At 39.8% G+C, this 24,646-nt stretch overlaps 1 protein-coding gene across 1 annotated transcript in view; it reads right to left on the bottom strand.

Moving 5' to 3' along the window:
• The window catches only part of AUH (AU RNA binding methylglutaconyl-CoA hydratase), a 189,261-nt gene that overhangs the window by 109,296 nt on the left and 55,319 nt on the right, over window positions 1-24,646 (bottom strand). Inside the window, exon 4 of the mRNA XM_005684235.3 lies at window positions 19,354-19,440. Coding sequence (XP_005684292.3) covers window positions 19,354-19,440 — 87 coding nt within the window. The remainder of the gene's footprint in view (window positions 1-19,353; window positions 19,441-24,646) is intronic.

Genomic DNA, 24,646 nt, shown 5'->3' with positions numbered 1-24,646 from the left:
GCCAAGGGTCAGTTGCATGGTAGTCATAAGGTAAAGCAGAGAAGGCAATGGCACCCCACTCCAGTACTCTTGCCTGGAAAATCCCATGGGTGGAGGAGCCTGGTGCGCTGCAGTCCATGGGGTCGCTAAGAGTCCGACACGACTGAGTGACTTCACTTTGACTTTTCACTTTCATGCACTGGAGAAGGAAATGGCAACCCACTCCAGTGTTCTTGCCTGGAGAATCCCAGGGACAGAGGAGCCTGGTGGGCTGCCGTCTATGGGGTCGCACAGAGTCGGACACGACTGAAACGACTTAGCAGCAGCAGCATAAGGTAAAGAGTGAGGAAATGTTGCAAGTCTGTGTGGCCAACGCACAGTGAGGCCCATCAATACTAAAACATTTGAGTTTGGAAGAGAGAAAGGTTTATTACAGATTCACACAAAGAGATGGGTGGCTCATGGAGGGCCCTGGGCACTCCAGCTTACCCACAGGCTGAAGGCTGGGTGAGCTGGAGGGCCTCCAGGAGAAGGCCTGAATCTGCCTCTTACCTCACTCACCACCTGATGACTACCACACCACCAACCAACCCTTGGCTCAATCTCTTCCCTAACAGTCGCTCACTGAAAGTTGGTTGCTTGTGGGTAGGGTCCACTGAGGCACCGACCAATGGCCGAGCAAGACCTTTTGCCTAGGAACAGGATGTGGAGTAATGAGGCACAGCAACGGCTACCTGCTAAGGCCTGTGCTCATCCTGCCCTATTACAGAAAGAGGGGGATCCCACCCTTCTCCCAGAGGCCCTCCAGCTCACTTGACCTTGGGCCAGCAGGTGATCTGGTGGGCCCAGACAACAAGCTGGGGTATGTGTCCTGCAAGGGCATCAGATTCCTCACCAAGACCACCCAACAGCGTTGGCCCGGGCCTTGAGAGAACAATGAACCTCTCCCCCATTCCTGTCTCTGCAATCTAATAGGAGCGGCAGACTGTCTGGGTTGCAGTCTGTGGGACCTGGCCCCCACCTCGTATGGACAGTCTGAGGGCCAGCTGGGTTGGACACCTGGCTCCTTCAGGGATGGCAGCTGGGCAGAGTTGGGGACTTTGCCCTTTCTTGTCAGAACAGAGTGTAACATTCATTTTACAGGAATATAGTTACCTGGCCATGACCTGACTTCAAGAACAAAGGCTTTGACTCCAAGTAGTATGCAACAAGTAACCATGCCCCTCCCTCACCTTTCCTATTTAAAACAGCTTTGCAGAAAGCTTTCAGTAACTTTGGGGTTCTTAGGGCATAAGCTATGCATGGCCCTGTAATAAACCTTTCCCTGTTCCAAACTCCAATGTTCTAGTATTGTTTGACCTCACTGTGCATCAGGCATATGGACTTGCATTTTGGGTAACAATATGAACAGGTGCCAGAACACGTGTATATGAAACAGTCCCAAGAACATAATGCTTGGGACTTCCCGGGTGGTCCAATGGTTCAGAATCTACCTTGCAATGCAAGGGATGCAAGTTCAAATCCTGGTTGGGGAACTAAGATTCCACATGCTGCAACTACTGGGCCCATGTGCTCCAAAGCCATGGAGCACCCAGAGAGCTTGGGTGCTACAACTAGAGAAGCCTGCCAGCTCTGGGCTGGAGCCGGCGTGCCACAACTAATGAGCCTGTGAGCCACAACTGGAGAGTCAGTGAGCCAGAGGAAAAGATCCCATGCGACACAATGAAGATCCTGCATGCCGCAATACAATGAAGATCTTCAAAACAAAGACCCAATGCAGCCAAATAAATAAATGATTTTTAGAAATCAATTGTATTAAAAAAAAAAAGGGAGATATTACCATGCTGAATCCTTCTCCACCATCATCCATTAACATCCACCAGACAAGCCATTTCTTCCCATGGGAAAAACAGCTCTAGGAAATCCTTCTCCACAGAGAATGAATTATGTGAGGAGAACATTAGGATGAGGACCAAGAAGAACACTGGTGGCCTATGTGCAAATCTGGTCCATAAACCAATTTTGTTTGACATCCAACGGGTATCTTCTCAATAAAAACCTTCAAACTGGAGTGGGTGCATGCTAAGTTGCTTCAGTTGTGTCCAATTCTTTGCAACCCTAAGGAGCAAAGCCTGTCAGGCTTCTCTGCCCATGTGGATTCTCCGGGTAGGAATACCAGAGTGGACTGCTATGCCGTCCCTCTACAGGATCTTTCCGACACAGGGATCGAACCTGCACCTCTTATTTCTCCTGCATTGGCAAGTGGGTTCTTTACCACCAGCACTACTGGGGAAGCCCTCAAACTGGAGATACTTTCTAAAAATCTGGAATTCTGGCTTCTCTTGAAAATAAGAAAAAGGAATATCAGCAAAAATGCAGAAAATTGTTCAAGGAATCACATAAGAAATGTTTGCAGAACTCAAGCTCTATGAAGCTACTAAAAACATTGATCTAATTTGACAAATATAGAGAATATAATGAAGCATAATAATAACAAACTACCGTAAAATCACCAAACCAAGAAACAGGACCTAATAACCTATCCCCCATTCTTTCACCTGCCTTCTTAAACCCAAAGGTAATCACCAAAGTCTGTTTACCATTTTAGTATTTTTCCCTGTATACATATGTGTATGTGATTTCATTACATTTATACACATCTCTAAACCATATGCTCTTCTGCATCTTTTAGTTTTATAAAAAATTATGTTGTTTTAATTCAATATTTTAAAGACTTCTGTTTCGTATTTAAGTTTATTTATTTGTTTGCAATACTGTCCACATGCAACTGTACAAATATACCAAAACATCTATCCATCTATTGAAATTTGGTTGTTTTCAGCTTGTTATTATGAACAATATCACTACTATAGTCTTTTTCTTATAAGTCTCCCCAGAACACACATGTCCAAAATGCCTACAGATAAGCATAGTTTCAGACTCCAAGTAGCAACTCATTCATTCAAAAAGCCAAAATCAGAAGTCTTAAAAATGAAATAGGATAGTATCAAATGCAATGCACGAAGAAAGGTAATTATTTCATGATACTTTGAGACTCATCCACCTCTATGTGTTTAATGGACCAAATTGTAAATATATTTGTTACTACAAGTCTAGTAAAAATAGTCTTAAAGATACCCTTCTAGGTAAATACCCCATAAAAATGTGAACTATTCAGTCTTTTGAGATGTGGATGCCCAACTCTAAGACAACAACAAACTTTTCTTAACTATTATACCAATTTATACTCTCATTGGAAGTATATAAAACTTTGCAGTAAGTTCCCTGCTATCTTTGGCAATGTCAGGATAAGAATTTTGGCCAACCTGGTAAACATAAAACAGCATGCTACTGTGGTATTAATTTGCATTTCTGTGACTACATATGAGATTGATCATCTTTCCATATGCTTACTCCCCATTTCTCTTTCCTCTTGTATAGAAAAATTTCTGTCTTACTGATTTCCCAGCTGCATATATGTATGCATGCATTGACCCACGTGTGCATGTATATATATACACAAAAATCCTTTGGCAGTGTTTCAAGTCTTCTCTCCCAGTTTGCGTTTTATCTTTCTACTTTCTTTACAACATCTTTTAATGAACAGATGTTCTTAAGTTTAATTTCATAGGACTTATCAACCTTTCCTTTTGCTTTGTATTCTATGTTTAAGAAATTTTTAATTCTGTCAAGATCATGCAAGTTTGTTTTACTTCATAAATGCAGTGAAGTCTGCCATCTTCCAGTGACCTCAATGACCTCTCGGTTTTGGGTCCTATATTCCACTCCACTGGTCAATCGTCTATCCCAAAGCCAATAACATTATATTATTAATTTTTAATTTTTAAAACAGGTCTTCAGTACTAATAACGTAAGGACCTTCATTTTCTCCTTCTTTAAAAATACTGACTCTTTTGAGGCCTCTCTATGCTCATCAAGTTCCTCATAATAGTAATGTATTTTTAAGTTAAATCTGTACATCAGATCATTTGTGAGAATCATTTCTTAGATACTGAATCTTCCTATTCAAGAAGATAGTACATCGGTATTTAATTTTCTAAATGCCTTTCCAAAAAGTTTCATAATTTTTCCATACAGCTTGAATATATTTTTAGATTCATTTTTTTTTCCTACTGTCAATAATATCTTTTTTTGACATATGTTTTGTCTGACTTCTATCATTTGGACTCTAAAGGCGGCCAAGCCCAGAAGAGTTGATGCTTTTGAAAAGTGGTGCTGGAGAAGACTCTTCAGAGTCCATTGGACTGCAAGGAGATCAGACAAGTCAATCCCAAAAGAAATCAACCCTGAATATTCACTGGAAGGACTGCTGCTGAAGCTGAAACTCCAATACTTTGAGTGCCTGATGCAAAGAGCTGACTCACTGAAGAAGACCCTGAGGCTGTGAAAGACTGAAGGTAAAAAGTGAAGGGGGTGGCAGAGGATGAGATGGTTAGATAGCATCACCAATTCAATGGACATGAATTTGAGCAAACTCCAGGAGATAGAGGACAGAGGAGCCTGGCGTTCTGCAGTAAGAGTTAGACACGACTTATGACTGAGGAACATCCTTTGTCTGTTCATGGTAGGAAGAAAGACAATTGATTATTTTTTTATATGAATCCTATATTCAGCTATCTTGCAAATTCTATTATTTCTAATTTGTAGATCCGTTTAGTTCGATGGAGACAATAACCACTTGAGAAAGTGTTACATTTCTTTTTTTTCAGTCATTATTTTATTTCTATTTCCTGCTTTTACATATCAGGAAAAGAAAATGTCAAGATTTTCAGAACAATGCTGAAGAGAGGTGACTGGAGGCCTCTTGTTGTTTTCCTGATTTTAGGAGATCTCTTTTACATTTTACTAACAATTGTCAGTCTAAGAAAGCTTCCTTCTAATTCCAGTTTGCCTTCAGCTTTAACTAAGATAGATTTGACATCTAATTCTTTTTATCAACCTGTTGAGAAAAACATGATTTTAATGTGCTATGTCTGTCTGATTTTGGTATCAGGGTGATACTGGCTTCACAGAAGGAGTTTGGAAGCGTTTCTTCCTTCGCAAATATTTTGGAATAGTTCACAAAGGACAGGTGTTAGCTCTTTTCTAAATGTTTGGTAGAATTCACCTGTGAAGTCATCTAGCCCTGGAGTAATCTGTTGGGAGTAATTTTATTATGGATTTAATTTCATTACTGGTAACTAATCTGCTGATAGTTTCTACTTCTTCCTGGTTCAATGCTGGGAGACTGGACATTTGTAGGAATTTTTCCATCTCTTTAAGGTTGTCCATTTTATTGGTGAGTAATGATCTTTTGTGTTTTCTGTGGTCTCAGTTATAACTTCTCAGTTCTGATTGTACTGATTTGGCCCCTCTCTTGTTTCTCTTGATGAGTTTGGCTAAAGGTTTATCAATCTTTTTTTTCCCTTTTCAAAGAATCAGCTTTTTAGATTTCTTTAATCTTTTCTTTCTTTAGGTAATGAGAGGGTAACAGGCAGGAAGGCTGGGGTCTCCAAACAGAGGAAACAGGCTGCAAGGGTCAGTCATTTTTTGTCTCTCTCTTAAGCGGCAGGAGGAAACAAATTACAAGTGTTTTTTTCCCATTTGCGTTGCCATGATGACACCTGGTTCCACCAGAACTTAACTTTTCTCAAACCTTGAGCTAACCAATGTATTTTTCTTGTGGAAATGTTTGTCTTAAACTATGTTAATGACCTATGTATTTACCCTAGACTCTGTCTTCAAGTCAGATTCCTCTAAAACTCAAAACTTTGACAAACCAGTATGATTTGCTCATATAATCGTTCTCCTAATCTATGTTAATGAATCTATATATTTACTTGGAAATCTGCCTTTCTTCAAGATTCACGTCAATCACTTTATGGCCTGGGACAGCTCACCTTGCACCAAGTTCAGTTCAGTTCAGTCGCTCAGTTGTGTCCCACTGTTTACTACCCATGAATCGCAGCACGCCAGGCCTCCCTGTCCATCACCAACTCCACGAGTTCACTCAGACCCACGTCCATCGAGTCAGTGATGCCATCCAGCCATCTCATCCTCTGTCGTCCCCTTCTCCTCCTGCCCCCAATCCCTCCCAGCATCAGAGTCTTTTCCAGTGAGTCAACTCTTCACATAAGGTGGCCAAAGTACTGGAGTTTCAGCTTTAGCATCATTCCTTCCAAAGAAATCACAGGGCTGATCTCCTTCAGAATGGACTGGTTGGATCTCCTTGCAGTCCAAGGGACTCTCAAGAGCCTTCTCCAGCACCACAGTTCAAAAGCATCAATTCTTCAGCGCTCAGCCTTCTTCACAGTCCAACTCTCACATCCATACATGACCACAGGAAAAACCATAGCGTTGACTAGACGGACCTTAGTCAGCAAGGTACTGTCTCTGCTTTTGAATATGCTATCTAGGTTGGTCATCACTTTTCTTCAAAGGAGTTAAGAGTCTTTTAATTTCATGGCGGCAGTCACCATCTGCAGTGATTTAGGAGCCCAAAAAAATAAAGTCTGACACTGTCTCTACTGTTTCCCCATCTATTTCCCATGAAGTGATGGGACCAGATGCCATGATCTTCGTTTTCTGAATGTTGAGCTTTAAGCCAACTTTTTCACTCTCCTCCTTCACTTTCGTCAAGAGGCTTTTTAGTTCCTCTTCACTTTCTGCCATAAGGGTGGTGTCATCTGCATATCTAAGGTTATTGATATTTCTCCCGGCAATCTTGATTCCAGCTTGTCTTTCTTCCAGTCCAGCGTTCCTCATGATGTACTCTGCATATAAGTGAAATAAACAGAGTGACAATATACAGCCTTGACAACTCCTTTTCCTATTTGGAACCAGTCTGTTGTTCCATGTCTAGTTCTAACTGTTGCTTCCTGACCTGCATACAAATTTCTCAAGAGGCAGGTTAGGTGGTCTGGTATTCCCATCTCTTTCAGAATTTTCCACAGTTTATTGTGATCCACACAGTCAAAGGCTTTGGCATAGTCAATAAAGCAGAAATAGATGTGTTTCTGGAACTCTCTTGCTTTTTCGATGATCCAGCGGATGTTGGCAATTTAATCTCTGGTTCCTCTGCCTTGTCTAAAACCAGCTTGAACATCAGGAAGTTCACGGTTCACGTATTGCTGAAGCCTGGCTTGGAGAATTTTGAGCATGACTTTACTAGCATGTGAGATGAGCGCAATTGTGCGGTAGTTTGAGCATTCTTTGGCATTGCCTTTGGAATTGGAATGAAAATTGACCTTTTCCAGTCCTGTGGCCACTGCTGAGTTTTCCAAATTTGCTGGCATATTCAGGGCAGCACTTTCACAGCATCATCTTTCAGGATTTGAAACAGCTCAATTGGAATTCCATCACCTCCATTAGCTTTGTTCGTGGTGATGCTTTCTAAGGCCCACTTGACTTCACATTCCAAGATGTCTGGCTCTAGATTAGTGATCACATCATCATGATTATCTGGGTCGTGAAGATCTTTTTTGTACAGTTCTTCTGTGTATTCTTGCCACCTCTTCTTAATATCTTCTGCTTCTGTTAGGTCCAGACCATTTCTGTCCTTTATCGAGCCCATCTTTGCATGAAATGTTCCCTTGGTATCTTTAATTTTCTTGAAGAGATCTCTAGTCTTTCCCAGTCTGTTGTTTTCCTCGATTTCTTTGCATTGATCACTGAAGAAGGCTTTCTTATCTCTTCTTGCTATTCTTTGGAACTCTGCATTCAGATGCTTATATCTTTCCTTTCCTCCTTTGCTTTTTGCCTCTCTTCTTTTCACAGCTATTTGTAAGGCCTCCCCAGCAGACATTTTGCTTTTTTGCATTTCTTTTCCATGAGGATGGTCTTGATCCCTGTCTCCTGCACAAAGTCAAGAACCTCATTCCATAGTTCATCAGGCACTCTATCTATCAGATCTAGGCCCTTAAATCTATTTCTCACCTCCACTGTATAATCATAAAGGATTTGATTTAGGTCATACCTGAATGGTCTAGCGGTTTTCCCTACTTTCTTCAATTTGAGTCTGAATTTGGGAATAAAGAGTTCATGATCTGAGCCACAGTCAGCTCCTGGTCTTGTTTTTGTTGACTGTATACAGCTTCTCCATCTTTGGCTGCAAAGAATATAATCAATCTGATTTCTGTGTTGACCATCTGGTGATGTCAAGTGTAGAGTCTTCTCTTGTATTGTTGGAAGAGGGTGTTTGCTATGACCAGTGCATTTTCTTGGCAAAATTCTATTAGTCTTTGCCCTGCTTCATTCTGCATTCCAAGGCCAAATTTGCCTGTTACTCCAGGTGTTTCTTAACTTCCTACTTTTGCATTCCCATCCCCTATAATGAAAAGGATATCTTTTTTGGCTGTTAGTTCTAAAAGATCTTGTAGGTCTTCATAAAACTGTTCAACTTCAGCTCTTCAGCATTACTGGTTGGGGCATAGACTTGGATAACTGTGATATTGAATGGTTTGCCTTGGAGATGAACAGAGATCATTCTGTCGTTTTTGAGATTGCATCCAAGTACTGCATTTTGGACTCTTTTGTTGACCATGATGGCTACTCCATTTCTTCTGAGGAATTCCTGCCTGCAGTAGTAGATTTAATGGTCATCTGAGTTAAATTCACCCGTTCCAGTCCATTTTAGTTCGCTGATTCCTAGAATGTCGACGTTCACCCTTGCCATCTCTTGTTAGACCACTTCCAATTTGCCTTGATTCATGGACCTGACATTCCAGGTTCCTATGCAATATTGCTGTTTACAGCATCGGATCTTGCTTCTACCACCAGCCACATCCACAACTGGGTACTGTTTTTGCTTTGGCTCCATCCCTTCATTCTTTCTGGAGTTACTTCTCCACTGATCTCCAGTAGCGTATTGGGCACCTAATGACCTGGGGAGTTCCTCTTTTGGTATCCTATCATTTTGCCTTTTCATACTGTTCATGGGGTTCTCAAGGCAAGAATACTGAAGTGGCTTGCCATTCCCTTCTCCTGTGGACCACATTCTGTCAGACCTCTCCACCAAGACCCACCCGTCTTGGGTTGCCCTGCAGGCATGGCTTGGTTTCATTGAGTTAGACAAGGCTGTGCTCCTAGTGTGATTAGATTGACTAGTTTTCTGTGAGTATGGTTTCAGTGTGTCTGCCCTCTTGATGCCCTCTTGCAACACCTACCATCTTACTTGGATTTCTCTTACCTTGGTCATTGGGTATCTCTTCACAGCTGCCAATGTCATCTCAAAATGCATGTTGTGGGTGAGGGGCCTGGTGCCAGTCTCTGAGGTTTGAGACATTCCCTTTCAATAACCTCAGATATACAGATGACACCACCCTTTGGCAGAAAGTGAAGAGGAACTAAAAAGCCTCTTGATGAAAGTGAAAGAGAGTGAAAAAGTTGGCTTAAAGCTCAACATTCAGAAAATGAAGATCATGGCATCTGGTCCCATCACTTCATGGGAAATAGATGGGGAACCAGTGGAAACAGTGTTAGACTTTATTTCTTGGGGCTCCAAAATCATTGCAGATGGTGACTGCAGCCATGAAACTAAAAGACGCTTACGCCTTGGAAGAAAAGTTATGACCAACCTAGATAGCATATTCAAAAGTAGAGACATTACATTGCCAACTAAGGTCCATCTAGTCAAGGGTATGGTTCTTGCTGTGGTCATGTATGGATGTGAGAGTTGGACTGTGAAGAAGGCTAAGTGCTGAAGAATTGATGCTTTTGAACTGTGGTGTTGGAGAAGACTCTTGAGAGTCCCTTGGACTGCAAGGAGATTCAACCAGTCCATTCTAAAGGAGATCAGCCCTGGGATTTCTTTGGAAGGAATGATGCTAAAGCTGAAACTCCAGTACTTTGGCCACCTTATGTGAAGAGTTGACTCATTGGAAAAGACTCTGATGCTGGGAGGGATTGGGGGCAGGAGAAGGGGACGACAGAGGATGAGATGCCTGGATGGCATCACTGACTCAATGGACGTGAATCTGAGTGAACTCCTGAAGTTGGTGATGGACAGGGAGGCCTGGCATGCTGCAGTTCATGGGGTCGCAAAGAGTCGGACACAACTGAGCGACTGAACTGACTGAACTGACTTTCTCAAATTAGCAGACAGCTAGCAGCTAGCTTCCCTGGTGGCTCAGAGGTTAAAGCATCTGCCTCCAATGAGGGAGACCCGGGTTCGATCCCTGGGTCGGGAAGATCCCCTGGAGAAGGAAATGGCAACCCACTCCAGTATTCTTGCCTGGAGAATCCCATGGACTGAGGAGCCTGGTGGGCTGCAGTCCACGGGTTCACAAAGAGTCAGACACGACTGAGTGACTTTACTTACTTACTTACTTAAAGACTAACAGGGGGACACTCTTTCTGCCAGTTTCTGATGTATATGTCAGAAGTTTTCTCTATCTCTTTTATACTTTAATAGAACTTTAGTAAAATACAAAAGCTCTGAGCGATCAAGCCTCGTCACTGGCCCCAGCTTGAATTCTCTCCAGAGGCCAAGAATCCTGGCATCTTTCACAGCTCGGCAACAACCTTTCAGTATCTCCTTTATTTCTGCTCTGATCTTTATAATTTCTTTCCTTTTACTAACTTTGTGTGGGTTTTAGCCTCCATGTGTTTGGGATTTGGGTTTTTTTGGGTTTTTTTGAGGGTTTAATAATACAAGTAAATAGTAATTTTATTGTTTTGTAGCTGATGCCTATCTCACAGTGTTGTGGTTGCAAAACATGCTTGATAAGATCTCAAATTTTTGTAACTTTACTGGGGCTAGTTTTGTGGCTCAGCATGTGACCTATCCTGAAGAATGTTCCACATGTACCTAAAAAGAATGTGTACTCTGCTCTTTAGAGCACAGGTCTAATGTGTCGATTGAGGCCAATATTTCCTTATTCATTTTCTGTCTGGATTATCTGTTCAGTGATGTAAGTGGGGTGTTAAAATCCCCTACTATTACTGTGTTACTACCAATTTCCCCCTTTCATGTGTCTAGGTGTGCCTATGCTGGCTGCATACTCAACTGATCCCACGGTCATTATGTAATGTCCTTCTTTGTCTCCTGTGATAGTCTTTGTTGTAAAAATCTACTCTGTCTGATATAACTATCCTGACATTCTTTTCATTTCCACTTGCATAGAATAACTTTTTCCACCCTCTTACTTTCAGTCTGTGTGTGTATCCACGCTGTGCTTGTATCCATTCAGCAACTATATCTTTGATTAGAGCTTTCAGTCAATTTACATATAAAGTAATTACTAATAGTGAAAGTCACTCAGTCCTGACTCCTTGCTACCCCATGGACTATACATATATACAGTCCATGGAATTCTCCAGGCCAGAATACTGGAGTGGGTAGACGTTCCCTTCTCTGCGGATCTTCCCAACCCAAGGATCAAACCCAGGTCTGCCGTATCGCAGGCAGATTCTTTACCACCTGAGCCACAAGGGAAGCCCAAGAATACTGGAGTGGGTAACCTATCCCTTTTCCAGCGGACTTTCCCAACTCAGGAATCAAACCAGCATCTCCTGCATTGCAGGCAGAGTCTTTACCAACGGAGCTATCAGGGAAGTCCAATTACTGATAGTAATTACTGAATTATTGTTATTTTGAAAATTGTGTTTGGGCTTTTTGTGAAGTTGTTTTTTGTTCTTCTTTTGCTCTATTCCCTTGTGATTTGATTATCATCTTAAGTGTTACATTTGGATTCCTTTCTTGTTTTGTGCGTGTATCTATTATATTACTACATTTTTGGTTTACAGTTACCATGCAGTTTAAATATACCAATATGTATGTTTTGAGTAATTATTTTAAGCTGATGATCCCTTAAGTTTAAATGTATTTTAACAACTCTGCATTTCCACCTGCCCCAATATGTCACTGTTTTTGACATCATATTTTATATTATTTTATGTATCCCTTTACTACTTATTGAAGATACAGGTGATTTTACTACTTTCATTTCTTAACTTTCATACTACTTTTATATGTGGTTGATTTACTACCTTTACTATATATTTGCCTTTACCAATAATATTTTTTCTTTCATAATTTTCATATTTCTAGTTGTAGCCTTTTTATTTTATTTTTTTTTTTTGAGGTGTGTTTATTACACTTGGGATAAGTAAGTGGACTATCCAACTGACTAAGATTCAAGGAGGGGTGATCAGAGCTGACTTAAGAGGAGGACAGAGAGTCATATATGGAAATTTAACAAGGATCTAAGGAGGCTCCCTGGAGTAACAATGTTCATGGATCAGCGAATATACAGGCCTCCTGAGTTGGTCTGTTTTTAAAAAGAAAATTTGCTATATTATTAGGTAAATTCAAAAATCAACTAATACTGTCTCCAGGATTGAGGGGATATTAGAATCCCACAGAATGCTAAATCAGCAACCCCTTTCCCTCACTAATCTACCTGAAAAAAAAAAGACAGTCTGAACAAAACCCTCTTTCATTTTTCCCAGTTTTTTTCTAGGATGAACCCTGACAGATAATTGAACAATTGCCCTTTGGATAGTGGCTGCAGAGAATTGAGCAAAGGGCCTGGGAATTCTGAAATACAGATCAGATGACTTTCTTAAAACTTAATCTTGAGTTCTCTAACATTCTTTTACTGGTCAATATTACTAAAATTGTATCATGCCTGAAATGTTTACTACTACAGTGAAAATCATTCCAGGTTGCAATTTTTCCCCTTCTCAAATATATCACTATTTCTCCAGATTTATTTTTCTTAATCTCATCATCCATCATGATAAAAACTTGGCCTTTTCTTTTTCTCTTTGAAAAACCCCTCCACTACTCTGTGTAAAGTTGGTTTGCTAGTGCTATAAGCTTTTCTTGTCTGTAAAAGTTTTGATCCCTACATCAAATCTGAATGAAAGCCTGTGGGTAGAGTATATTAGGTTGTAGGTTTTTCCCTTGCATCAATTTAAGTGTATCAAGCCACAACCTTCTGCTCTGCAGGGTTTCTGCTAAAAAGTCAGCTGATAACCTTAAGAGAGTTCCCTTTTAGGTAACTTGTTACTCTTCCTTGCTGCTTTTAATAGTCTCTCTTTATGGTTAGTTTTTGCCATTTTAATTATACAATGTATCTTGGTGTGATCTTCTTGGGGTTGATCTTGTTGGGGGCTCTCTGTTCTTCCTGGTCCTTTCCCAGGTCAGGGAAGTTGTTAGCTATTATGTCTTCAAATACATTCCATTCCCCTTTCTCTCTTCTTCTGGGACTCCTAAAACGCAAATGTTCAGATGCTTGGTGCCCTACAAGCCTCTTAAACTGTCCTCATTTCTTCTTATTCTTTTTCTGTTCCGTTTCATTGATTTCCACTACTCCATTTTTCCAGCTAACTTGTTCCTCTCTATGATCTAATCTACTGTTGATCTCTTCTAGCATATTTTTTTTTTCAGTTACTGCATTCTTAAGCTCTGTTTGGTCATTTCATATTTTAGAACTCTTTGTTAAAAACTTCTATATTCTCAATCTATACATCCAATCTTTTCCTGATTTCTTTGAACATTTTTAGGATCAATTACCTTGAACTTCTTATCTGGTAAATTGCTTATCTCTACTTCATTTAGTCCTTATGGAGTTTTATCTTGTTCCTTCATTTAGAACATGTACTTCTGTGGCCTCTTTCTGACTAATTTGTCATTTCTATTGCTATGTATTTGGTAGTTTGGTTACATTCCCCAACCTTGGAGAACGGCTCTTTAGTAGGAGACATCCTATGTGTTCCAGCAACACACTCCAACAGTGTGTTGGAGTGACATACACCCACCGGAACTGTATGCTCAAGGTATGCCCCTCATGGGGGCTGCATGGGCCCTGCTGTTACAGCAAGCTGACTACTGTGAACAGTCTGGCAGGCATAGCTGGCTCCAAGTCAGCTGTTTGCCAGGTCCTTACTGCTGCTGGTTGATGCTAGGCAGGGATGGGTCACAAGGTGGTTGGCTGGCTGTGGATCCCTAGGGGGTCCCAAGGCTTGTAATGGATCACTGGTGGGCAGAGCCAGGTTGTGGGGCGGGTAACTGCAGAGCTGGGGTTCCTGGATCTAATGTTGATCGGCTGGTAGGCAGAGCCAGTTCTTGACATAGCTGGCTACAGGGCCCAGGGTATCCCAAAGCTGTTGTTGTCCTGTTGGTGTGTACGGCTGTATCCTGGGTAGGCCTGCTGAGGGGTCCAAAATGTCTTAGAGCTAGTGTTGGCTTGCATCAGGGCAGGTCCTGTGAACAAGCTGGTAAAGCTTGTCTGAGGTTAATATCAGTCCCTGGGTGGGCAAAGCCAGATCCTAGAGTCTTTGGCCCTGGAGGTCCTGGAGTGTATCAACACGCTAGTGGGCAGGGCTGGGGCCGAAGGTGACGTGAAGCTGGTGCCTGCCCAATGGTTGCTGAGGCTGGTCTAAGGCTAGTGCCAGCCAACTGACAGGCAGAGTCAGGACCTTAAGTCTCTGACTGCAGAGCCCTTAGGTGGGCATCTATCGCCAGCTTACTAGTGTGCAGGGCTTGGTCCCAGACCCTCTGGAGGACAGGGCCAGGTACCAGAGTAGTTGTGGGCTCAAGAAGTCTTGAAGCAGCTGGCATGGGGTCACAAAAGAGTTGCACACAACTAGCGACTTCGAAGCTGGTGGGTGAGGCTGTATCCCAGCCTAGTTGGTTGCTCTGCCTGAAGTACCCTAGTACTAGCTATGACAGGCTGGTGGGTGATAAGCTGGAGTGTGCTGTTTTGTGCTAAGTTGCTTCAGATGTGTCCGACTCTTTGCAACTCTGCGGACCGTATGTAGCCTGCCAGGCTCCTTTGTCCATAGGATTCTCCAGGCAAGACTACTGGAGTAGGTTGCCATAACTTCCTCTAGGGCATCTTCCTGACCCAGGGATTGAACTCCCATCTCTTACGTTTCATTGGCAAGCAGGTTCTTTACCATGAGCATCACCTGGGAAGCCCTCACAGTATACCATCAAAGATAAAGCCAAGAGAATAAGACAATCCACAGACTGGGACAAAGTATTTGCAAACGACATATCTGATAAAGGAATGTTATCTAAAATATACGAAAAATTCAAAGCTCAACAATAAGAAAAGCAATTCAATCAAAAACTGAGCCAAAAGCCTTAACAAACACCTCACCAAAGAAGGGAGAAGGCAATGGCACCCCACTCCAGTACGCTGGCCTGGAAAATCCCATGAATGGAGGAGCCTAGTAGGCTGCAGTCCATGGGGTCGCTAAGAGTCGGACACAACTAAGCGACTTCACTTTTACTTTTCACTTTCATGCAGTGGCGAAGGAAATAGCAACCCACTCCAGTGTTCCTGCCTGGAGAATCCCAGGGACGGGGGAGCCTGGTGGGCTGCCGTCTATGGGTCGCACAGAGTTGGACACGACTAAAACAACTTAGCAGCAGCAGCAGCAGCACCAAAGAAGACATAAAGATAGTAAACAAGCCTATGAAAAGACACATCATAGGTCATCATGGAAATGCAAATTAAAACAATAAAGAGATACCACTACACACCTATCAGAATAGCCACAACCTGGAGTACTGACAAATGCTGGCATGGATATAAAGCAACAGAAACTCATTCACTGCCAGTGGGAAGACAAAATGGTACAGCCACTTTGGAAGACAGTTTGGTAAATTCTTAACTAAACAGACTCTTAACCACACAATCTAGCGATCATGTTCCTTGGTAGTTACACAAAGGAACTGAAAACACAGTTAATCAAAAATCTGCACACAGATGTGTACAGCATCTTTATTCATAACTGCCAACACCTGGAAGCAACCAAGATGTGCTTCAGTAGGTATATGGATAAACAAACTGTGATACATCTTTACACTGGAATATTATTCAGCAATAAAAAGAAAAGAGCTCGCAAGGCATGAAACAACCTGGAGAAAATGTCAATGCGTATTACTTAGTGAAAAGAAGCCAATCTGAAAAAGCTACATATTATATGATTCCAAATATCTGATACTCTGGAAATGCAAAACCATGAAGACAGTAAAACGTGGTTGCCAGACACAGCAGAAGGGATGGACAGAACAAGTACAGAAGGTTTTTAGGGCAGTGAAAACACTCTGCATAACACTATAATGATGAATACATGTCATTTTACATTTGTTCAAACCCATGGAATGTAAAACACTAATAATGAACCCTAATGTAAACATATGGACTTGGATAATTATGATATATCACTGTCGGTTCATCAGTTATAACCAATGTGCCACTCTGGTGTGAAATATTAACAATGGGGAAAAGGTTATGCATACTGAGGGCTGAGGATATATGAGAAATCTCTTTACCCACCCTCCATTTTGACATGAACCTAAAACTGCTCCTGAAAAATAGTCTTTAAAAGAAAAAAAAATTGAGTTGCTGCAACATGGGCCATAACAGCCCCACAAAGCCTAAAATATCTGTCAGTCCTTTTAAGAAAAAGTTTGCTAGCCTGTGGTTTAAACAAAGAGATTTGATCAAGACAGTTTTTACTTGCCCCTCAAAATCTCAGTAAGTCCCCAAAAATAGACATCTTAAAAGATTTATGCCCATTGTAATATCATAGTGAAAAGTATCTCTCCCAAGTTAGGGAACCCATGGAAGGGAAACGAGTATACTGGATCAGGATCCAGAACAGAAATGCTACCACTACAACCACTGAGAAGAAAACACCACTACTAAAAAAGGAATAGTTCTTCATGTAAGAAGTCCCAGAAAATTCCAATTTCAGATTCAATAAAATAGAAAGAGGCTGAGAAGAAACATCAAGGTAATGTTTACAACTGAACCAGTCTTAACAATTCGTCCTAGCATATATATATACAGTTACGGACAGCATAAACTTTTACTTCCAAGATCAAGTTCTCTGACCACAGTGGAAAACAAATCCACGCTCTGCCTCAGAAGACATCTATCTGACCATGCAGTCGTGTGGAAAGAGAAGCAGAGGAGAGCCTCTAATAAAACTGACAAGGGATAAACAAAAGGTAGGAAGATGACAAGAACTATTTTAGAAATCAAAACATATATATTTTAAAACTTAGCTCTAAAAACAAAAGGTAACCAACAATAACAAAACCCCAAAGATGTCACATGGTCAAATTCTACTACTCTTTCAAGTAACAGAAGATTTCCCTGGATAGCACAGAAAAAGATGAAAAACTTCTCACTTTAACACAAAACACATAATTAGAAGATCCCATCTCATTTATGCTTATATCAAAACATATAAAATTAAATCCAGTGGTATATATTAAAAACCACCATAACCACTAACCACAATGACCAGGCAGTATTTATTCTGGTAACACAAGGCCAGTGTAGCATCAGTAATGCTAGTAATACAATTAAGTATAATCAAAGCTGAGACAAATTCTAATAGATACCATCTTGACACATACCAAAAAGGCAGCTGACAAATTTTAACCCTTATTCTTGACAAGAAGAGTAATAAACTCCAAAACAAGCTGAAATATAAGAAAACCCCCTGAACTTGATAACTACTGGCAAAATATTAAATGCATTCCTCATACTCAGATAAAGGGATGAAGATGATCACTTCAACAACTGAATATTGCGCCAAAAGCCTTAGCCAATGGGAAAATACATGAAAAATATTAAGATTAAAATGTTGGAAAAGGAGAAGATAAAAAACAGCATTATTTATATATAAGGAACTTTTTTGCTTTCTGGAAAACACAAGAAAATTGAGAAATAACAATAACTAATACAAGTAGTAAGCTAGCATGATACAAAACAAGCACAAAAAATTTAACAAATTTCCTATGGACCTACAACAATAACCAGACTTCAACAGAAATATCAGGAAAAGATTCCATTCAAAGGAATAAGTGCTATAAAATAAGGATAAATCTGAGAGGGGAAAAAAGATACAAGACTGAAGCCAATGCGAAGAAAACTTTCTTAAAGAACATTAAAACATGAATGATCCCCCCATAAAATGAGAGACATGCACATGATGAATGGAAAGACTCTGTATCATAAAAACGCTAATTCTTTACAAACAATATTTACAGAAATTCCAATCACAGGCTCATGAGACTATTTTTCCTCTTCCATTTAAAATTAACAATCCTAAATTCATTTGGAAGAATTGAGGTGTGAGGAATAGCAAAGAAATCTTCAGTTTAAAAAAACAAAACAAAACAATGAAGAGAACTTACTACCCTCTAGATATATAAAGCTCCTGGAATTAAATTAGGGTGGGATATTAAGAGACAATACCTGTAATACGTTTAACAACAAAAGATCAATACAAAACTGACTTTTAAGTAAATAGTTATTAAGTGATACTATAGAAAAGGAGATGAAGAATGTGAAAAGGCAATCTACAGAAGCGGAAAGGCAAGTTTAATTTGAAAAGATATAACATTACACTAGCATCTGGGAAAGTGCAAATTAAAATGTTAAGATCTATTTTTTCTTTAACTTTGGCAAACTAAAAAGGTAGCAACATTAAATGTTGCAAGAACATGAAGAAACAGGTACTGTCATATAATTGATGGAATATAAATTATTATAATCTTTTTGCAATATAATCTGGTAGCATTTATTAAAATGTAAAATGAACACATGATACTTAGAACTGCAATACCATATTTAGAAATCTATCTTATATATACTAATGTTCTAAAAGAATTTGTACAAAGGAATCACTATTTTATTATAAAAAACAAAAGCAGTTTAAAACAACATGAAAACAAAACAGCCAAAACAACAAAAACATCCAATGTTCATTAATGAAGAAATAATTTAAAATTCTGGGTAAGACCATGGATTACTATGCAGTGACGTATTAAAAGGTATTAATAATAAAAGCAAATTTATATGTACTAAAATATAAACCTTACAAAGAAGACTGTAATTCTAAAGAAACAGTATAATCCCACTTATGCAAAAAATAAATCCAAATCTGTATGTCTGTGAATGCAATTATTTAAGAAATATACTTATGTCAAACGCTTATGCCAAATTATTCTTTGTTTTCTAATAATTACCTCCATAAGTATCATCATCATAAATATGAGGCAGGTTTAATAACAAAATATTTTTCACAATTTTTCAAATTAAACATTAACATACATTCTGTTTTACAACCAGCTATACACCATGATTATCTAATTATGTAAATATTTTAGCCAAAGCTTATACATAAAGATGGGAAGATCCCCTGGAGAAGGGAAAGGCTACCCACTCCAGTATTCTGGCCTAGAGAATTCCATGAACTATACAGTCCATGGGGTCACAAATAGTCGGACAAGACTGAGCGACTTTCACTTCATAATACTTAAAAACAGTGTGCAACTTTTAAAATCCAATATTTAAGGTCACTTTAACCATGTTAAAAGGACAATTTAATTGTACTTACCAATTTCATTAATCATTGCTCTTATTTTGGAGACAAAAGGACCAACTTCACTGGAACTCATTTTGGCTCTTTCCTTAAGATCAGCACCTGCAAAGTATTTTATTTACGAATATAACCTAGTTAAAATTTTAAAGCAATGAATTGAACATTACATAAGATTCACATAAAACTTGAAGATAGACTGGATTTATCTATCAAAGCAATCATATTCTCTAAGCATTTCTTCATCAGCATCAGACTGAACAAAATACTTGCTTGTCTATACATCTACCAAGCACTGAAAGGAATCCTTCTCAAACTCTCATGTCAGGACCCCTTTATACTCTTAGAGGAAGAGGTACTGTTAAGATTATACATGTATCTATCCATAGTACTCTATTAGAAAATGAACCTAATTAAAATTTTTAATTATTTATCCACTGAATACAAATAAATCCATTCATGTCAACATAAATGACTACAGATTGATGCCACTTTCTTGGTTCCTGACAAGATGCTGGCAGTTCTATCCACCACTGCTTCTGCCCCATCAGTGCAAATGCCAACCCAATGAAACGTGCAAATCACACCTTACTGCTATGAAAATCACTGTTATTTTATGGATGCCTGACTTGGTGACTGCAGATCATATCTGAGAATCACTGACTTGAAAATATATACAAACCAACAATTTCATAATTATGAGTTTACCATAGAATCGTAACTTTGAAACAGTTAATAAACATAATTACTTCCTTAAGGGATTAGTTGGGGCTTCTCTCATAGCTCAGTTGGCAAAGAATCCACCTGCAATGCAGGAGACCCCGGTTCGATTGCTGGGTCAGGAAGATCCGCTGGAGAGGGATAGGCTACCCACTCCAGTATTCTGGCCTGGAGAATTCCATGGACTACAGAGTCCATGGGGTCACAAAGAGTCAGACACGACTGAGCAACTTTCCCTTCATTTTCAAGGGATCGTTCCTTTGTGGCTCAACAAAGACATTTTTTTTTAGTAAAATTAAACCCTCTGAAAAAAGGTAGGTCCTCATTTAAATAAATAGACAAATAAAAAACAAAGTAAAATTACAGCATAGAAGGTACCTACTCAGCTACCTACACTCATACAAGCCAATTATGAGTTGATCAGGACTAGTGCAACAAACAAGTAGCAGCTGAAGCTGAGACATTCTGAGCCCATACACTTCCTGTGGAACTGAGAACTGCAGTTGATAAAACCCATATCCTAGAACCCATATCCCCTCCTTCTGGGGCCTCCCTCCCATCCCCACATCCCACATCCCTCGCACCTCTCCCATCCTACCCCTCTCGGTTATCACAGAGCCCCAGGCTAAGCTCCCTGTGTTACATGGCAGCTTCTCACCAGCCGGCTGTTTTACACACGGGAGTCTTGCCTGGAAAATCCCATGGACGGAGGAGCCTGGTAGGCTGCAGTCCATGGGGTTGCTAAGAGTCAGGCACGAGTGAGCGACTTCCCTTTCACTTTTCACTTTCATGCATTGGAGAAGGAAATGGCAACCCACTTCAGTATTCTTGCCTGGAGGATCCCAGGGACAGAGGAGCCTAGCGGGCTGATGTCTATTTGGTCGCACAGGGTCGGACACAAGTGAAGTGACTTCCGGCTTAAGTCAAGCAGTGGGAACTCAATATGGTGGGGCTTCCCTTATAGCTCAGTTGGTAAAGAATCAGTCTGCAATGCAAGAGACCTGGGTTCAATTCCTGGGTCCAGAAGATCCCCTGGAGATGGAAATGGCAACCCACTCCAGTATTCTTGCCTGGAAAATCCCATGGACAGAGGAGCCTGGCGGGCTACAGTCCATGAAGTCACAAGAGTTGGACATGACTTGGTGACTAAATAAAGACTAATATGGTAGTCTTGTTTTTTGGATGTCTGATATATGTCTTCATAGTTAATTTTTCCCATGAAGAATTAAAATTTAGCATCAAAGAAAAATGTTAGTAGTGCCAAAGGAATTCTAAACTAGTAGGATATATTTGTTAAAGAAATAATGGTTCGATTCACTATCATTTAACATGAAGAATACAATTTTAAATTCAGAATGTAAAATGCTGCCCAGTGCATGTTAGGTAACACATACTGGCTAATAAGCAGCTACATGTAGTATGATATAAGGGAAGGGAATAGACAGGAGAGGAGCCAACGCCATGAAGTAAAAGCAGATAAGACAGACAGGGAATCTGAGGAAGTCGTCCTGAAGGAGCCCTCGTAACTGAACCACGGGATCCATCATGTCCTCGGACCCCAGGGCACCACGAGGGTACCCTATAACACACTAACGAGAGCTCCGACTGGGGTCTTACCAACATTCTGACCCTGTGACCATGCAGCATGCCTGAAAACCATTCTCAGGTTAAAAAGACAAAGCTGCTAGAAACCATGCCAGCAACTAAAGGGAATCAAGGTTTCCTCTTAACATATGTAGCCCATTTACCTGCACACTAGACCCAGCAGAGAAGTATAGGAGACGTGTCTGATTATGGAATGCAGCTTTATCTACACAACTGTGTGAGACAGAAAATGAATGGCTTTAAAGTGGGGAAAGAAACTAACTGCCAATGTAGAATTCTAATCTAATCAAACCTATCCTTCAAAATGATGGTGAATAAAAACATTTTACAGGCCAACTCACAGACACATCCTCAAACACACCATCAGGCCCAAGCTAAAAGAGGCACTGAAGGGAATGCACTTCAGGCAGACCATCAGAGAAGAGTTTTAAAACTTATTTGATACTGCTTATAAGAGATATTCTTAAAACATAAGGGCACTGACTGGCTAAAGTAAAAGTGTAAAAAAATGCAAACACTAACCAAAAGAGAACTTGTAAAGTTATCTTCATCTCTGACAAGAGAAGTAAGGCAAGAAATATTGCTCAATGAGAGGGTTATTTTATAATAAGAAACATGATCCATCACAAAAGACGTAAATATTCTAAAATGGCACACATAAAAAGACAGCTCCAAAATAAAGCAAAAATTCACAGAACCAAAATGAAAAAACTGTCACACCTACAACTACAGTGGACTTTAATAGACCTTTCACAATAACTGATAAAGCAGTCAAATATTCCTATCAAAAAATTTAAAAAAAGGAAAAAAATCCCAAACCAGGAGAAAAGAAATAGCAAACACTGGAGCAAAATACTTTTAGTAGAAAACAAATGTATGAGAGAAAAATCAAAGCAGTCAGCTTTTGGAAATAACCAAAATAAATAACAGATCTTTTAGCAAGATGGATCACAGATAATCAGAGAAGGCACAAGTCTCAACTGAGAATGAAAAGGACAGTAATACTAAGGACTTCACAGACAACACAACTATTAACAATTCTGACTCCATGAATTTGAAAAATGACATGAAATGAACAAATTCCTAGGAAAACACAACTTATTAAAATTGACAAAGAAACAGAAAATCTGAAAATGCAAATAAATACTTTAAAAACTGAATATGTAAAAACTTTCCTACAGAGAAAACTGTATGCCCATATGGCTACAAAAGTAAATTATTCCAAAAATATAATGAAAAACATTTACCATCAATCTTAAATGATTATATGAAAAACAGTAAAACAAAAACTTGACAAGAACATCATAAGAAAAACAATGAGAGACCAATTTTTCTCATAAGGTCTCAAAATCATAAACAAAATAGCAGTATATCATACCTACTAGTAACATACATGTATTAAGACCAATTTATACTCAAGCCAAGATTTAAGACTGGTTTAATATTAGAATTTTTAATTTAAGAAATTAAGAAAGATGAAAATCATACAAATTTTCAGTAGAAAATCAGCTGACAGAATTCAACACTCATTCCTTAGCACCTTCATTGATGTCACAATTTACTTAAAATTCAGTCATTTAAAATACACATTTCAGTATTTTTTAGTAAATTTAGAGAGTTGTACAACAACATTCAGAAAACTAAGATCATGGCATCTGGTCCCATCACTTCATGGGAAATAGACGGGAAAACAGTGGAAACAGTGTCAGACTTTATTTTTTCGGGCTCCAAAATCACTGCAGATGGTGATTGCATCCATGAAATGAAAAGACACTTACTCCTTGGAAGGAAAGTTATGACTAACCTAAATAGCATATTAAAAAGCAGAGACATTACTTTGCCAACAAAGGTCCATCTAGTCAAGGCTATGGTTTTTCCAGTGGTCATGTATGGATGTGAGAGTTGGACTGTGAAGAAGGCTGAGCGCCAAAGAATTGATGCTTTTGAACTGTGGTGTTGGAGAAGACTCTTGAGAGTCCCTTGGACTGCAGGGAGATTCAACCAGCCCATTCTAAAAGAGATCAGTCCTGGTTGTTCTTTGGAAGGAATGATGCTAAAGCTGAAACTCCAGTACTTTGGCCACCTCATGCGAAGAGCTGACTCATTGGAAAAGACTCTGATGCTGGGAGGGATTGGGGGCAGGAGGAGAAGGGGATGACCGAGGATGAGATGGCTGGATGGCATCACGGACTCGATGGATGTGAGTTTGAGTGAGCTCTAGGAGTTGGTGACAGACAGGGAGGCCTGGCATGCTGTGATTCATGGGGTCGCAAAGAGTCGGACACGACTGAGCGACTGAACTAAACTGAACTGATAACTATCACAACCTAGTTTTAGAATATTTCCATTATCACAAAAATGATTCCTCATACTCATATACAGTCACTCCCTGTTCTCACCTCTAGTCCCAAACTAATATATTTTCCTATAACTTTGCATTCTCTGGACATTTCATATAAATAAAACCCATACAATATATAGTCTTCCACTTCTTTCTTTCATACCACATAGTGTTTTTCAGGTTCATCCATGATATAAAGATGAATCAGCATCTTTTGTCTTTTTATTACCATACAGAATTCATTGTAGAGACAGATATTTTGATTATCCACTCATTCACTGATGGACATCTGCACTATTTCTACTCTTTGGGTATTACGAAAAATATTACCATGAACACATCCGCATTCAAGTCTGTGTAGAGGAACTTTTTCACCTTCACCCAAAGACTCACTTGGGTAGAGTGGAACTGCTGAGCTATATTGTAAATTTCTATTTAATTTAAACAGGGACGGAAAAAAAAAACAACAAAAAACCTGCCACTGCTTTCCATGATGGCTGCACCACTTTACATTCTTAGCAATGCATAAGGGTCTCTGCTGTCCTACAAGGACACTAGTCTGCCTTTTCATCACAGCCATTTTAGTGACATGATGTATTTATTATGGTTTTAAGTTTGCATTTCTTGAATGACCAATGTGGCTTC

Source organism: Capra hircus, chromosome 8 (genome assembly GCF_001704415.2).
Source record: "Capra hircus breed San Clemente chromosome 8, ASM170441v1, whole genome shotgun sequence".
In the NCBI taxonomy this organism is placed as follows: Eukaryota; Metazoa; Chordata; class Mammalia; order Artiodactyla; family Bovidae; genus Capra; species Capra hircus.
This window is presented reverse-complemented; position numbering and strand designations above follow the sequence as displayed.